Source organism: Callionymus lyra, chromosome 6, assembly GCF_982586985.1.
Source record: "Callionymus lyra chromosome 6, fCalLyr1.hap1.1, whole genome shotgun sequence".
Classification (NCBI taxonomy): domain Eukaryota; kingdom Metazoa; phylum Chordata; class Actinopteri; order Syngnathiformes; family Callionymidae; genus Callionymus; species Callionymus lyra.
The window spans coordinates 7,131,254-7,146,852 of record NC_141823.1 but is presented as its reverse complement, the minus strand read 5'-3'; the positions used below and the strand labels follow the sequence as shown (position 1 = coordinate 7,146,852).

Sequence of the window (15,599 nt, the reverse complement as noted above, 5' to 3'; positions counted from 1 at the left end):
AAGCAGAGAGTGACATCTAGTGGTCTTTTAAAATGAAGACACTGTATCATGAAACAACAGATGCTGTATCATGAAGCCTCGTCGACACATCACTAACATAGGAGACACATGATGGTGTGACAACAAACACACATCATGTGACACAACTTTTGATGCCAGGTTTTATTGAATTCGTAGATCAGAGTCAAAGATTATGAAGCAGAGAGTGACATCTAGTGGTCTTTTAAAATGAAGACACTGTATCATTGAACAACAGATGCTGCATCATGAAGCCTCGTCGACACATCACTAACATAAAACATTCCTTGTTTGAAGGGATTCAAGTTTCTGTTGGTTAGTGGAAAGAGATTTTATTTTAATTTAAAAGATAAAAAAATACAGATAGACCGAAATAGAATGAATTTATAGAAATGTTTTTCCTTTTTTGTTAACTCTAGAATTTATTTGTAATTGAATTAATTCTTAAATAAAAAGGTTTAATAAGCTGAACTTTCTTGAGAGTTAGATTCTCCGATAAAGACAAATAAATAAATCTCGCTTGTTTAACATGTTGATGAAATACAAGGAAACTTTTATATCATCGAATTAAATCCATAAGTTAAACAAAAAAAATAAGTTTTCTCTGCAGGTTATTCAGTATATTTCACTTTTAGACTTGACCTCACGGATGGTGAAAGGAATGTGTGTGTTAATGGAGTGTGTGTGTGTGTGTGTGAAGTGTGTGTCCTCCACAGGTGCGCCACATCTTTTACCTGCTTCTCCAAACATTCCTTGGCGGACTGAGACGGCTTGGGCGAGGGCGCTCGGTCACAAACGCTCCCTTCCAGCAGGTACAGTCCGGAGGGGCGGGAGCTGGAGTCGTTCTCGAAGTAGAAGAGCATGTTCTGCAGCAGGGCGAACCACTTGCTGTGCCACTTGGTGTTGTCGGAGCTCCTCTTGCTCAGGGAGCCCCGCCGGGTCCCGTCCTTCTTGGCCAGGAGCCCCAGGTGGGCGACGTGTCCGTCGTTGAGTCGCATCCCTTTCTGCATCCCTGGACCACGTGACAGCGAGGGATGGATCCGAGGACACCTGGTGGAGTCACGCGCGCAGAGAAGAAGTCCTCCTCATCTTCAGGGATCTGGACTGAAGCTCCTGCTCTGGAGAAGCTCCTCTCGACGAAGAGTCCGCCGCTCGCCACGCACATGCGCACTCGCGCGCAGACGCGGGCGCGCAGTCACGTGACCTGAGCCGCTAAAAAAAAAACGACCAGTGAAGAAAATTAATTATTTATCGTAAATCATAACTCGAGATGTATTAGTTTGTTAAAACAACAAAAACAGTCTAAAAACTTTAGAAATTATACTTTTTTTTTCGCCACAATTTTCCCGAAACAACAAAAAGCATCACGTGTCCAACTTAATAACCAGATGATGACCGGATATCATTAATAAAGTAATACAGAATTAGACAAATGTTTTTTTTATTCACAAGGGCTTTTAAATTAGTAACAATTACATTTTAAACTTTGTTATTATCAGTTGCCAGTTTCATTATAAATATATGATTTTTTTTTCCTTTGAATCAGTGTCTTCAGTATATATTAAATGGTTGAAATCAACATTTAAAATGTTGAAACTTTTTTAATTGAGGAAACTAATGTGTTGATGTAAGTGTGTGTTAAATAGATGTTTGACTCTATTGTATCATCAGTGTGTGTTTGTACAAAACTCTCTTTCCATGAAACATTGACATTAGAAAATGATCTTGAGCTCCGCCCACTGAAAACACTTTGTTTTTCTGGAGATGAAATCTTGTTTACCATAACCACACCCACTCTGCTGTGATTGGTCAAAGATGGAGGTTTGTCACTGCGTGTCATCAATCCCGGAAGTCTCCACCTCCAAGAGACTCGTTGTATAAACAAAGCGGGCCGTGATTACAGCTGGCTGGAGGAGGAGTGAAGCCATTATTACGTCATAATGGACTCTCGTAACCTCTCGTTCGCCCAGATTTCAGAGCAACTTTATAAAGTAATACGTTCAAAACAAGGTCATGATGAGGAAGTTACTGCATCTTGAAGAATAAGACTTTAAGATTGAAAACATGTGAGTCAGGAGAGTTTGAGTTTGACATTAGTTGACCTTAAAGGGTTTTATTTGCGTTTTATGTGTTAAAAAAATGTATGTATATTTTTCAATTACCTTGTCGCAATCGCAATATAACAATGTTTTCTCTATTATACCAACAATTTTATATTTAATTTAAAAAGGCTATGAATTCATAAAAATTGGATTAAGGATTTCATTTTTACGTGTAACCATACATTTTAATATTCAATTAAAAAAAACAACAACATTTATTTGGTTTTATAGAAATTTTTGCATTGAATTATTCAATAAAAAACAGGTTCAACCTTTCAATAGAGATATTATTGAATTAAATTATTCAATAATAATAAATCATATTAATTTAATATTCACTCGAAATTTTAATTTAATCTTAAATGTTTCAAAATGTTCAACCGTTCATTTTTTCTGATGGCACTGTTGTCACTTCCATACTCAAAAATCTGGCCATTCAACGTGAATCCGATCTGTTGAAAAATGGAACTCTTGTCCTCCCAATAAATGCACATAAACAAACAAAGACTGTTGTCACTCTTGGCTCCTTCACATGTCTTTGTCGACTCACTTCTGACGGCGAGCTCACAGTGAAGCGGCTCAGCCTGACCACTCAGAGAGCAGCTGGTCGACTGTGTGCAGGACTGGACTCTCAGCAGAGAACTTCAGAGCCGACGCCAAAAATCCCCGAGTCTGCCTTCACCTTCCAATCTGTCCGCGAGAACCGACTCTTCTTCGTTTGTTTCAGTGACTTTCAGTGTCTGCTGGCGAGCGAACGACACCAAGGGATGATAATAAACTTTTATTAAAAACACCCTGATGACACAAAGCCCTCGACGCCGTCCACCGTCTGTGCATCTCCATATCCAAGAGGTCGACGCATCGTTAATCCTGGATTTGCATGTGAGGACGAGGACGTACACAATGGCGGCCCTCGTGGTTCATCATCATTAAAAGGTTACCCAGAGGTAGCAGGACAGAGTCTTTATTGCTGCGAGGCGTCAGGACGGAGGCTGACGAGATAGTAAAAGATTATTTTTACCACTTTCTATTACGGGCCCGAGCAAATGAATCGTGTCGCAGCTAATAGGCGCCGCATGACGTCGGCTAAAGGTCGGCCGAGTCTTCCACGTGAGGGATTGACGTCATTTTAGAAACTGGTCAAAATGTCAGCACATGTTTTCGGAGAGTTTCAGTAGCTGGTGTCGGCGAGAGTCAGATCTGATGCTGAAGAATCATCTGTCGACGGATCCTGATGCTGGACTTTTGTGGAAGTTTTGTGAGTAAAAGTTGGATAAATATGTGAGATTTTAAATGTTTCTGTCTCCACAATCATGACTATAGATCAGGTTGACGGCCGAACTGCAATACAGCAGTCTAGAGGAAGCTATTGCATTCATTTCCATAATGGTTTAAGACGTTTCAAGGACATAAAAAAACAGGAAGCCGAGTTTAAAGCCGATCCAGATTGTTGGGAATTCCTCTGTTCATGTCTTTTGAAGTCAGAGAAGATGTTAGTCCTTAGTTTTTCTTATATAGCTTTTCATATCATTCATCTCCACTATTATCTCCACTTTGATAATCAAACAAAAGTTCAGTAAAAACCCTCCATGTTCACTGTCACGTTTTTATACGTGTTTAGTGGTTATTTTGGTGGAGATGATGTTTATTTTGTCTGTTTATTGGCTGTTATTTGCTGTAATATTCCATATCTATATTTATATTGTCTGTTTTATTCCATATGATTATTTTAATTTGCTGTTATATTCCATATACTGTATATATTTTTATATGCTGTTATCTTCCATATTTTTGTTTGCTGTTTTATTCTGTATTTTTTGTTTATTTTTGCTGTTTTATCCATTATTTTTATTTACTGTTATAGTCCATGTTTTTATTTTTATTTGCTGATTTATTCTGTATTTTTATTTTTATTTGCTGTTTTATTCAATATTTCTATTTTTGTATGCTGTTATAGTCAATTTTTTTTATTTGTATTTACTGTTATAGTCCATTTTTTTTTTGTTTCCTTTTTTATTCTGTATTTCTATTTTTAATTTGCTGTTTTATTTTTAAAAAAATAAAAGAAATTACTGTTACATTCTGTGTTTTTATTTTCATTTACTGTTATAGTCCATATTTTTTATAAGCTGTCATATTCCTGATTTTTATTTTTATTTGCTTAAATCCAAAAACATAAAAAAAAAACATTAGAACTAATAAATGATCGAGAAAATAGGTTAAAAAATAAATCAAAACCACATATAGAAACACTCTCTCTCACTGAACTTTGTATTATATTTATTGAGTCAATTTCTCTTTAAAAAAAAAGTTATCTCAGGGCTTCAGACGTAATGGAAATGAAAGCAATCACCGTCTCTGACCCATGACGATGTTTGGTTTGGGTCGCCTGGAAAAAGTTGTATTTTGAAACTATAACCTGTTAACAACTTTTTAACTCTAAAAGTTCTCCTCACTAATGAAATTCTATATTTTTTGTCTTTTTTACAAGTTTTTTACTATAGTGGTTCTGGGATTGTCTTAGTTCTCTGGTCGTATTCAACCTGAGTGTGAGTTCTGGATATAGAAATCTGAATCTCTCATTAGCAGATGACATCATGATATTTTTAACTTCATTTAATGTCGTTGAAGTCAAACTTTGTTGCTACAAAACTGTTGCTGGTACGACCGACAGCTCCGTCATCACGAGCACCGTCGGATTCCTTTGTGTTAGCGGCCGAGGTTAGCGACCGAGGTTAGCGACCGAGGTTAGCGACCGAGGTTAGCGACCGAGGTTAGCGACCGTCTCCTTGACAGCAGGAGGTGAATAATGAACCAGGAAGTGTGAATATGGTCGGCAGCACAAGAAGCACTTTCACTCTCCGGGGCTTGAAGGAACACAAACACACCGATGCCATCGAAGGACACGACCCAGAAAAACCCCCTTCAGCTCTTCTAGAAGTGAGGTGACACATGGGTCTGCCCCGGGATCTCCTCCCAGATGGCGACCCTGCAACACCTGCTGAGGGACGTGCCGGAGTCACACGACACCATGAATAGGTATCACAATCTGGAGATGTTGCATATTCACGAGCGTTTACGATCATCTTCAGAAAGTGTTAGCGAAGGTCGTCAGGAAAGCACAGTATAGAATCTACAAACTTTTTATTTCCGGAGCAGACGCAGCTTCGGATGAGTTCAAAGGACATTCGGTGAAATGATGGATTGTCGAAGAATAAGCAGGACATTTGTGGTATTAAAACGTTGTTTCTGGCGCCCCCCAGTGTCAGGACAGTACAACCGCGATGTCCTGAAACCTCCGTTGCCAAATACTGCATGTGTTTTTATTTACAAAATGAGACAAAGCCTCTCGTTTGGTCCAATTTTGTCTTCCAGTTACTTCAAAAAGTCTCTTAGTATTTATCTTTATTCAAACATTGACTCTCACCCACTGTTGTGATGCAGTTTTGTGGTCACATGGACACTCGCTGGGTCTACAGTGTTCTGTCAAGACAAAGTTGTGTAGTGAAGAAGATCGTTAACATGATAAAAAGAGAGTTTTACTGTAGTGACTATTCAAAATTAAACCAATATTACAGCCGTAAAATAAGTGTCACAATCTTACGTTGTGCTGCTTTAAACTAGAGAAAAAAATGTGTGTAACTTAAGATAAATGACAATATAGTCTGAATGTTTCATAGTTTGAAAAATAGTTCCTGGGTTCCCATGGCACTTGGGTAAAAAGTAAAAGTCATTTTGAGGTTGACGCTAAAAAGTACTTTCATTGCCTTCACAACAGAAATACTTTCTGACTTTGAGAATCAAGTCTCTTTACGACAAGTTATTTTGAGCGTAATTACATGCAAGATAATCAGATGTATCTGTGTTTAAAATAGTATTACATTTCCATTAAACCCGTTTTTCAACATTCAAGAGGTTTATCGAAATGTAAGTGAACTTTAAACAGTTTTCTAAAAACTGAAATAGAAACCAGGCTCGTGTGAAAACATCCATCAGATACAGCAGATCTATTCCGGGACGTTCCATTCACCGAATCTCTGCTCTTGGTCATTTCCTCTTGACTGAATCTGACCATTTTTAGAAAATCTATTTCTGAGGCTCCACAGTTGTCTTCGCCCCGAGCAGAGAAGAAAATAAACATCTCACGATTTGGCTCGACGAGTTTCAAGTATGCGATGCTGACCTCTAGCGGTTGATCTTTGTCAGTGTTTTTGAAGACTTGAACGAGGCAGAATAATAAAACAGAAATAAAAAAAATATTCAAAGAAAATAAAAGTAAAAATGTTACAATACCTATACCTCGTAAAACAATCTAAACGCAACATTTAAATGTAAAGTACACAATGTTTGTCTTAATAATTAAAAGTAACAATGACAATAAACATTTGCTTAAAAAGAAATAGAGACAGTGTAAACAAAATATTAAAAATGGATCATGGTGCAGTCGATGCTCATAAAAATAATCAACCATTTGTTTTATTGTATATGTGATTTTATTGCTCCTCTTTTATATTGTGTCCTTAAGAGTAATACATATTCAGTCTTAAATATGTATTATTATTTATTATTATTTTAGTTCCAAATGATAAAGGTAGCGTAATCTATACATGACTTCACAAAATCGCAGGTAAGTAAATATAAATACGGAATATTATTATTATTATTTTCTCACAGTTTAATAAATTGATTAAAAAACGCCTTTTTTTTATCTGCAATGAATGAGGTCCAAACTCTTCTCACGGAAAAGTCACTGCTGTTAAAAGAGATATTACATTTAAATGAATATACTTCTATTTTCTATGATTCTAAACCAAAAGTTAAAAACATCGTTGGGTTCTCTTCAGTCCCATATAGTACTTCTCTCATCTGGCCACTAGAGGGAGAACGACACACCTCAAACCAGTTAAGCTCCACCAACGTATCCGAAGTTTCGGTCTGTTTTTTATTCAAAGTTATTTTTAATGATAAAAAATAAAGCTTTAAACCAAGAAATAAAACGAGACTTTAAACTTGTATTCATGTGTGAGGTCAAAATGATTGAGAACCTAATCATCAGTCCAACAAACATGTTTTTTGAGGCACTAAACCTGAAAAGAAGTCGCTTCAGTTCATTTTCGTTTAATCCTCTTGTACATTATGTCATGATGACGTCACCGCGTTGAAACTCCTCTGGGACAAGCAGTATTCCTCCGACAGGTATACGTGCCAGGACAGGTAAGGGACAGGTGAAGTTAATAAAGTCACGGCCACATATTTTCAAGAGGAGATGTGGAAGTTCACCATCTCACCATGAGGCCACAAACACAGTCATCAAAGTAGTTTTGAGTTTCAGGACAGTCCAGTTTTTACGCCGCACGAGAGGGAGAATCCAGCTGCAGAGGTTCGAGGAAGCCGCCGGGACATTCCATGGATCGGATCCAGCTTGACTCGGACATACCTGCAGGTTCTTCCCTCCACCTGACCAGGACTTCACTGCACAGCGTCGTGAGAATCTCAGTGAAAAACCTCAACTTTCCTCCCCCGATATAATGGTTATGATGCTGGATCTGGACTCCAGGAAAATATCTCAACATTAAAGTCTATAACAGTTCAATTCTGCCTTTCTGATCCGCCATTTTGACTTTCCACTAACTTTGGACCCGACCCACAGCAGATTGAACTACTTTTCCAGATGCAAGTTGAGAGTATGTGGAAGTAGTTTTACAATAATGATCCTCGAGTCATGCAACACGTGTTTGCAGCAGTGTAATGTAGGCGGAGCTACCGGCAGAATAAGATGTAGCTTCTAACCAGGAACCTTTTCCAAAGCCACCCCTAACTACCGATAGGATTTATCATAGATTAGATTAGATTAGATTGGATTGTACTTTATTGATCCCACAGCGGGGGCATTCACTTGTGCAGTAACATACATGTAAGAAGGACAGAACGAAACAACCAAGAAAAAATGAAAATAAAAGCTACAATGTACAGTACATCAATGAACACTATGCATGTTGATATGTAGAGTACACAAAAACAAAAGTGCCTCATGCTACTAATTATTGCACAGAATAGCCTAAATTACCGCAGATGCTGCCCCCTAGTGGAACTATTCCAAGTCCTGCAATGTCTTCAACAGAGAGTTACATCGCAAAATACATCCAAGACCTTTGAACCACCTTGTTTTAAATTGTTTCTTTCGTATCTTTACCTTGAACTTTTAGTTTAATTTAAACGATTGGTTGGTAAAAGATATGTTCCTGTACGGACAAGGTATTTTTTGGCAACATTTCTACACACAAAGTGGTTTCTTGACGAAGACGCTTACGCTGGAACCAGGTCTGTATTCATGAACATCTAAACCACCTACAATCAAAGGTATTTCAGCGTCACAGCAACATGGCAACAATTGTTCTGCTACTCGTGGGTCAGTAGTTTCCGGAGACAAAATGATTTCCGGCCACTTCTCAAGAGGCATGTAAGGTCAAACTGCCTGGAGGCGGGGTCCAAAGTTAGTGGAGAGTCGACATGGTGAACCAGAGAGATTTGTACGCGTCTCTTGGTCCACCTGGGTCTTTGGAGGAGCTACAGTATCCACCTGAGTTTCTTCTTGACGTCTTCAATGACTCTACGGGCGAACATTGCTTTGGTTTGAAAACAACTTCAGATCCTCCTTTAAACCAGCGTTTCTCTATGACTTGGTTGATGAACTTTAGTGAACCACGACAAAACAGGATCCATGAGATTGTCTTTGTGATCCTCCCTTTATTTCGACCTCTACACACCCAGCAGGACCTTGTTCCACAACGGTGTTCCCTTTTCCAACTGCTAACCCTTGTCTTAATTTAAGATAATCCACATCAACCCTTCCTCTATCTCCCTATGAGAACCACTGTAACTACTAAAACGATCAAAACACAGAGTATGTTCCGTCGCTCCAACACGACGTTAGTCCATTCCAGGTCTTATACTTCGCTTCGTGGAGAAAGATGGACAATCAAGAGTGTCACGGGTCGTTTATTCGCTGCTCCAAGTCAAACAAAATACAAGCTTTACGATCGCGACCGGACACACATTGTCCCGGCGACTGTACGGTTCAATAGTCCCGGGAGAAAAGGCCCCGATCTGTAGAAACATCGCTATATTTAAGGCAAATTTCCAGCCCAGGGGGTCGTCCTTTCCGGCCAAATGGTTCTTTCAAGTTCCCTGTGTCCCGATCCCACATTGAGAGACATCCTTATTTGTTTTCTTGTAATCTTATCATTCAAATATTCTCTGGTGGGGGTTATCTTCTCTTCCGTCTTGTAGCCCCCCTTTCCCGGGTGTGTCTTGCTTCGTTCTTTGATCTACGATTTAAGGTGTGATAAACAGAGGTTTTAAATAACCAGTGTCGTATCTCTAATTCTGATCCGAGCTTGCCTCGAAACAGTGTGAACCAGTCAATCAGAGTGGAATGTTGATTGTGAATGTGTATTCAAACGTTTAAGCTCTTAGATGAAGCAAGTCATTTATACTTTATATTTTGATTATCTTTTAGCATTAATTTAAGTATGGCGTATAAGTATAGTGCATAATAATTTTAATCTAACGCTACTGGTGGGAAACTGTGGCACAAAACAAAAACTTTAATTGGGGACTACTAGAGAACAGGTTTAGGTCCAAGGGCACTCCCAACCGTGTTGGACTTCCATGAACCCTCCAGCAGAGGTGGTGAACTTTAACGTGTAGATATATTCTCACACTAACTGCTGGGAGCCAAGAACCAGATGAACCAGGAATCTGTCAGCTCTAATCCCGGTGAGGGACAGAAGATGTTTTAGCAAAGCTGCTCTGGTCCACATGAGCGGGCATGTCACCCGAGCGTCCGAAACAAAGCCGTCCGGAACTGGATAAAGAACCCCCCCGGGCGGTTGTTTGGTTTGCGGCGGACTTTCACACCGGCCAAAAGAACGGCACCAGAAGGTTCCACAACAATGCCCGGCAGAGACAACCGCCGCCGCTTCCTGTCCCGGTGTTTTGCTAAGACGTCACACGGGATCAAGAGTCGGGTGTCAATCATGTGGAAGAGACGTTGAGGTGCGTGACACCAGAGTAGGACTTTCGTAGTAAGGTCACAATGGTTGACCAAAACTCCTATGTATTTCCATAAAACAAAATGGTGGACAGGAGGGCCCAAATACAGAGGTCTGAACTACATGGAATATGGAGTCAGATCTTTCAGACCTGGTGGAATGTTCGGCCCGGAGAAGCGGTCGGGAAACGTGCGGCGAAGATTTCCGATCAGAGCAGCGTACGCTAAGCCGGGCGGACAGCTGACTCAGCACCTCCCTTGTTGTCTGTCTGCTCGCTCGACAATGACTTTATCCCGGGCGACAGGATCCCGCCCGAGGGCCAGAACGCCCCCTCGCAGCCGATCCGACGATCCTCCCCAGACCGGGAACCTGGACCCGTGGCGGTCCACCCCTGACCCGGACTCAACCTTTCTCAGACTCCGTGCTAGCTTAACTGTGAACACCAGACGATTAATTAGCCGCAATTTACGGATTCCTACTGCGGTCAAGAGCCAATGCTGGATATGAACAGAATGCATGCTATGCTAGTTAATGAATCTTGCGTCAGATATATTTTTTTGTACGTTAAACTTTGATTTTCTAGAGTGTAGTTGGGTTAGAAGATTGTGTTAGCAAATTAGCTCATGGCTAGCTAAGTGGCTAACATCCGGTGTAGACAAAAGACAACGATATTGTTGTGGTCGCCGCTTTAAAGCGTTGTTAGCAAAAAATGTTTTTAGGACATACTTGTAGTTTCAAACTAAAGCTGACAAACAGTCAGTGAAAAGACAAAATGCACTTAAATCTTACGGTGATGTACGAAGAAAAGGAACTTATTGACACCTAAGACGATGGAAAAACTCTCTTTTAAAACTTCCCTTAAGAAAAATAACTGCAATTTTGCCCAAACATCCGCCATATTGGCTTTTTAATAACTTCTGCAGACGTACCTACTACTCAATTCAAATCTCATTTATTTCAAACATTTAAAGCTTTAGCCAATCATGTGATGGCGAGACCATCAGGTGACAACGTAGAAGAAGCACATTATCAAGTAGCTCGGTGCTCTGTTGGTGGCGCTAATGTACCAACATTTTATATTGCATTTAAAAGACAATGAATTGAAATAATATATTGAATTAATTCCATTTATTTTTTGATCCCGTTCATACTAAGCCTATCGTAACCGGTTGAATAGACGAGAGGTTCTTAACCGGTTGAAATAAGCCTAATATGAACGCAAATCCATCGGGTTTTAACCGGTTGAGCAAAAACCACCTCGGGAGTAGGTTTGGTAAAGTTTTCTGTGGTTTGTGCGGTGAAAACCTTGGTGAACGCAGGAGGTTTTAGCCGGTTGAACCCCGCTAATTATAAAGGGACTTTTAAACCGGTTACGATAGGCTTAGTATGAACGGGGTCTTTGACTCATTGGAATAATACAGTCAAACTCAAAATATGAGTAAAACATTGTTTTTGTTGATTATTATTTTAAATAATTAATTTAAAATTTGAACATATTAATGATTGAATTCAATATTACTATATATACTATATTACTGTTCAACCCCACAAAAAAAACAAATGTAATGCTGTATTATTAGGGGGAAAAAAGCATATTTTCTGACAACAAAAACAAACTTGAAACACATTTAGAAAAAACACAATTTTTATTATTTGCACACACACAGTTACACTGACCTTTTCAATATAGGAATAAATAGATTAAACTATATAATATAAAAATATAAGTAAGTAAGTAAGTAATTTGTATTCATATAGAGCTTTTCCAGACCAGGGTCACAAAGCGCTTAAACAATCAAAACAATATTCAATAAAGTATATACTTTAAAGCGCAAGTTATCGTAATGTTAAATTCAAGCAGTCAGTATTTATGTAATAATTCCATAAACAAAAGTATAAAATCCAGATGTAAACGCACAACAACAGTGACAACCATGTCTAAACAATCCTACACGTTCTTGAAAATCCCCTAAAATCTAAACGAACCCTTGAGTCCGTGAATAAAACCTGCTGTAAATGAAACAACGAGTGTTTGTGACGAGAGAAACCAGTGGATGTTCAGCAGAAGCTGAGTCAACGCTCCGGCTCTGATGCAGCTCCGCACATGCTCAGACTCGTCCGCAGGTAATAACGCCGCGTCCTCCCGTGAATGCTGCAGACCTGCATTCCGGCACCTGCCCCAGGCTCGCATAGTTCTAGACCTGCTGCAAGAGTGTGATCCGACGGTGGAATAACATGTGTACACGACAAGTATTCCTGAGATACTCAGCATCAGACCATGTTCATCACGGTCACGTGTTCTTGGAGTATTTTAACTGCCGTCAGCTCTTAGCTCAGCTCTTGTTTGCGTAGCCACTCAGTGCTAAAGTAGCGCTACAGCTCAGATGGTCTGAGGAGCCTCTAGGAAGGGTGGGGGGGGGTTCACATGCACCTGCACGGCCGGACCGGCGTAAGTGGATCAGGTCTGCAGTCGACACACATATTAGTCCCAACATACCTCGCTGTGATTCCACATATTAAACTCACATAGTTTCACGATTGAAAACCTTCAGACGCCTCCAGGCCTCGAGCATCGACCCCCATGTTTTACATCAGAAGGACTTCTGAGCCGCGGTTCTGGAGATCCACACACACTAGCGGAAACAAGCTAACAGAAGCTAACACAGAAGCTAACACTGACCGCAGAGATGCTACATCTAAACAAGGCTCATGATGTTTGTTTGTCTCGCTGTGTTTCCTGATCAACATGCAGAAGCTTCATGTTGATCCATGCAACGAAAAAGGACTGTTCTAGAAAAAATAAGGTGAGTATTATTGTGCTAATGGCTACAGTCAAGAAATATAGTATTTTTGGACTAGGAAGCACAATATTGAGTAAGCAATACTTCTGGTCCTCGCGTAGTTATACTACTGGGCCTCGCTTGGTAATACTTTGGGCCTTGCGTTATAATATTACTGGGCCTTGCATAGTAATACTACTGGGCCTTACTTGGTAATATTGCGAGACCTCATGTAGTAATACTACACAGCCTCACATAGTAATACTTCAGGGCCATTGCGTAGTAATTTTTCATGCCTCGAATAGAAATACTTTTGGGCTTCGCGTAGTAATACTTCAGGCCTCGCGTAGTAATACTTCTGGGCCTCGCGTAGTAATATTTCTGGGCCTCGCGTAGTAATACTACTCGACCACGTTTGGCAATACATCAGGCCTCTCTTGGTAATACTTCGGGCCTTGCTTCGTAATACTTCTGGGCCTCGCGTAGTAATACTTTGGGCCTCGCGTAGTAATACTTCTGGACCTCGCGTAGTAATACTACCGGGCCTCGCTTGGTAATACTTCGGGCCTCGCTTTCACGCAGTTATATTGCGAGACCTTGTGTAGTAATACTTGGGGGCCTTGCGTAGTAATACTTGGGGGCTTCGCATAGTAATACTTCTGGGCCTTGCGTAGTAATACTTCTGGGCCTCTCGTAGTAATACTACTGAGCCTCACGTACTATTACTTCGGGGCCTCGCATAGTAATATTACTGGGCCTCACTTTCACGCAATTATATTGCGAGACCTTGTGTAGTAATACTTGGGGGCCTTGTGTAGTAATACTTGGGGGCTTTGCATAGTAATACTTCTGGGCCTTGCGTAGTAATACTTCTGGGCCTCTCGTAGTAATAATACTGAGCCTCGCGTACTATTACTTCGGGGCCTCGCATAGTAATATTAATGGGTCTCACTTAGTAATACTTCACGGCCTCACGTAGTAATATTTCAGGGTCTTTGCATAGTAATACTTTGAGGATTTTGCCCATTAATACTTGGGGGACCTTGCGTAGTAATACTTCAGGGCCTTGTGTTGTCAAACTACAGGGCCTTGTGTAGAAATACTAAGGGGCCTTGCATAGTAAAACGACAGGGTCTCGCGTAGTAGGTAGTGTACCAGATAAATTCCTTTTCAGGTCAGTAAGGGGGTCTAAGGTTAGTGGAAAGTCAAAAAGACATGTACATTTGAATTTCAACACTTGGTTGAAAAAATGATGTAACTTTAACTTTGAAGATCAAGAGAAGACCAGAGTGGACTTCGAGAGGAGGACGCGTAGGTTCCTGAAGAAAAAGGGGAACGTCTGCGCCTCTTTGCTAGAGTCGCTGCCCCTGCGACCTTTTTGTAGACGTATGGAAATGAACGCAATAAAAGACAGTTTCGGCTCAAGATTGTTGTCATGTTAAGATTGTCCACAACTGGACAAACACAAGTTCATAAAACTACTTCTCTGTGTACTTTTGATTCTATTATGGGATGTTTGACGCTGAAATGTAGCATGAATTCAAGGTAGATCAGCAGTTCAGTCTCACTCTCCAGGAGCAGATGAATACCAGAGGACAGGTATGTTCTTATTGGAATTTGCTTCTCAGCCACACCTGCCAGTGACACCCCCATACACCCCCCCCCCCCTCACCCCCCCCAGACCCGACCCCCCTCCCTCATCCCACTGGCTCCCGGCCCTGTGAGCAGCAAGTGCAGGAACTATTTGGCTCGGGTCCACAGTAGCCGGGGGGCAGGTATGGTGAGCCGACCAATCAGAGCGGAGCCGAGCCGGCGAGGCAGGCGGGGTCGCCCTGAAATAAAACTCATCAATGGGGTGTGTCTCCAAAGTGTGTCTGCGCTCACACACACCGAGGACTTCTGCCGCTCCGACCCGAGCCTTTCCAACCAGCGCCGGCGCCGACACGGACCTCTGGGGGGATTTTGGGATCGTTTCCAGGTCGCTCACATCTCCTTATCACTTTTCCAGCCCAGCTAGAGATTCTGTATGCGTTGGACGGAGAACTGATAAGGGCATGTGCATGACAATAACGTCTGAGGGGAACCAGCGCTCGGTGTGTTCCTAGAAATACTTTAACTGTCGTCTGACTTTTTCCAGCTCCTTTTTTTATCTGCGCTCCATTGGTCAGGTCTGTCAGCGGGATTCTGGGACTTTATTCACGCAGGTGAATCTGTGAAACTATTCCCTTCAGGCAGTGCAGTCGCACCTGGAGAGACTTTTTCTCAGAGATACATTTAATGTTTGCTTCTTCTTTTTTTTTGTACTTTCAGGTGAAATTACAGGTTTTTATGACTAATAACAGATTATTTTTCAGCATCAGATATTGTGAAAAATTGCGTCAAAATGATATTTATTTGACTAAAAAATGCTTTAGTTTGATGTTTGGATCAGAAGAAAATAATCTTTAAATGTGGTTAAAGCTCTTAAATATTCCATTTATTCAAATTTGAAATTGAATTATTTCTGTAATAAATAATTTGTATTAAATTCTTCTTTTCTTTTAAATAAAGAAGATAACCGAAATAAATAGAAATCAATATTTTTACTATCAATATACTTTTATTTCCATTAATGTTCCTCATTAATTATTATTCCACATCTAAAG

At 40.5% G+C, this 15,599-nt stretch overlaps 1 protein-coding gene across 1 annotated transcript in view; it reads right to left on the bottom strand.

Annotated features, from left to right (window-relative positions):
* LOC148076284 (ras-specific guanine nucleotide-releasing factor 1-like) overlaps positions 1-1,159 on the bottom strand; it is a 36,106-nt gene extending 34,947 nt beyond the window's left edge. Inside the window, exon 1 of the mRNA XM_087793327.1 lies at positions 753-1,159. Coding sequence (XP_087649453.1) covers positions 753-1,028 — 276 coding nt within the window. The 5' untranslated portion in view covers positions 1,029-1,159. The remainder of the gene's footprint in view (positions 1-752) is intronic.
* Positions 1,160-15,599: the final 14,440 nt, after the last annotated feature.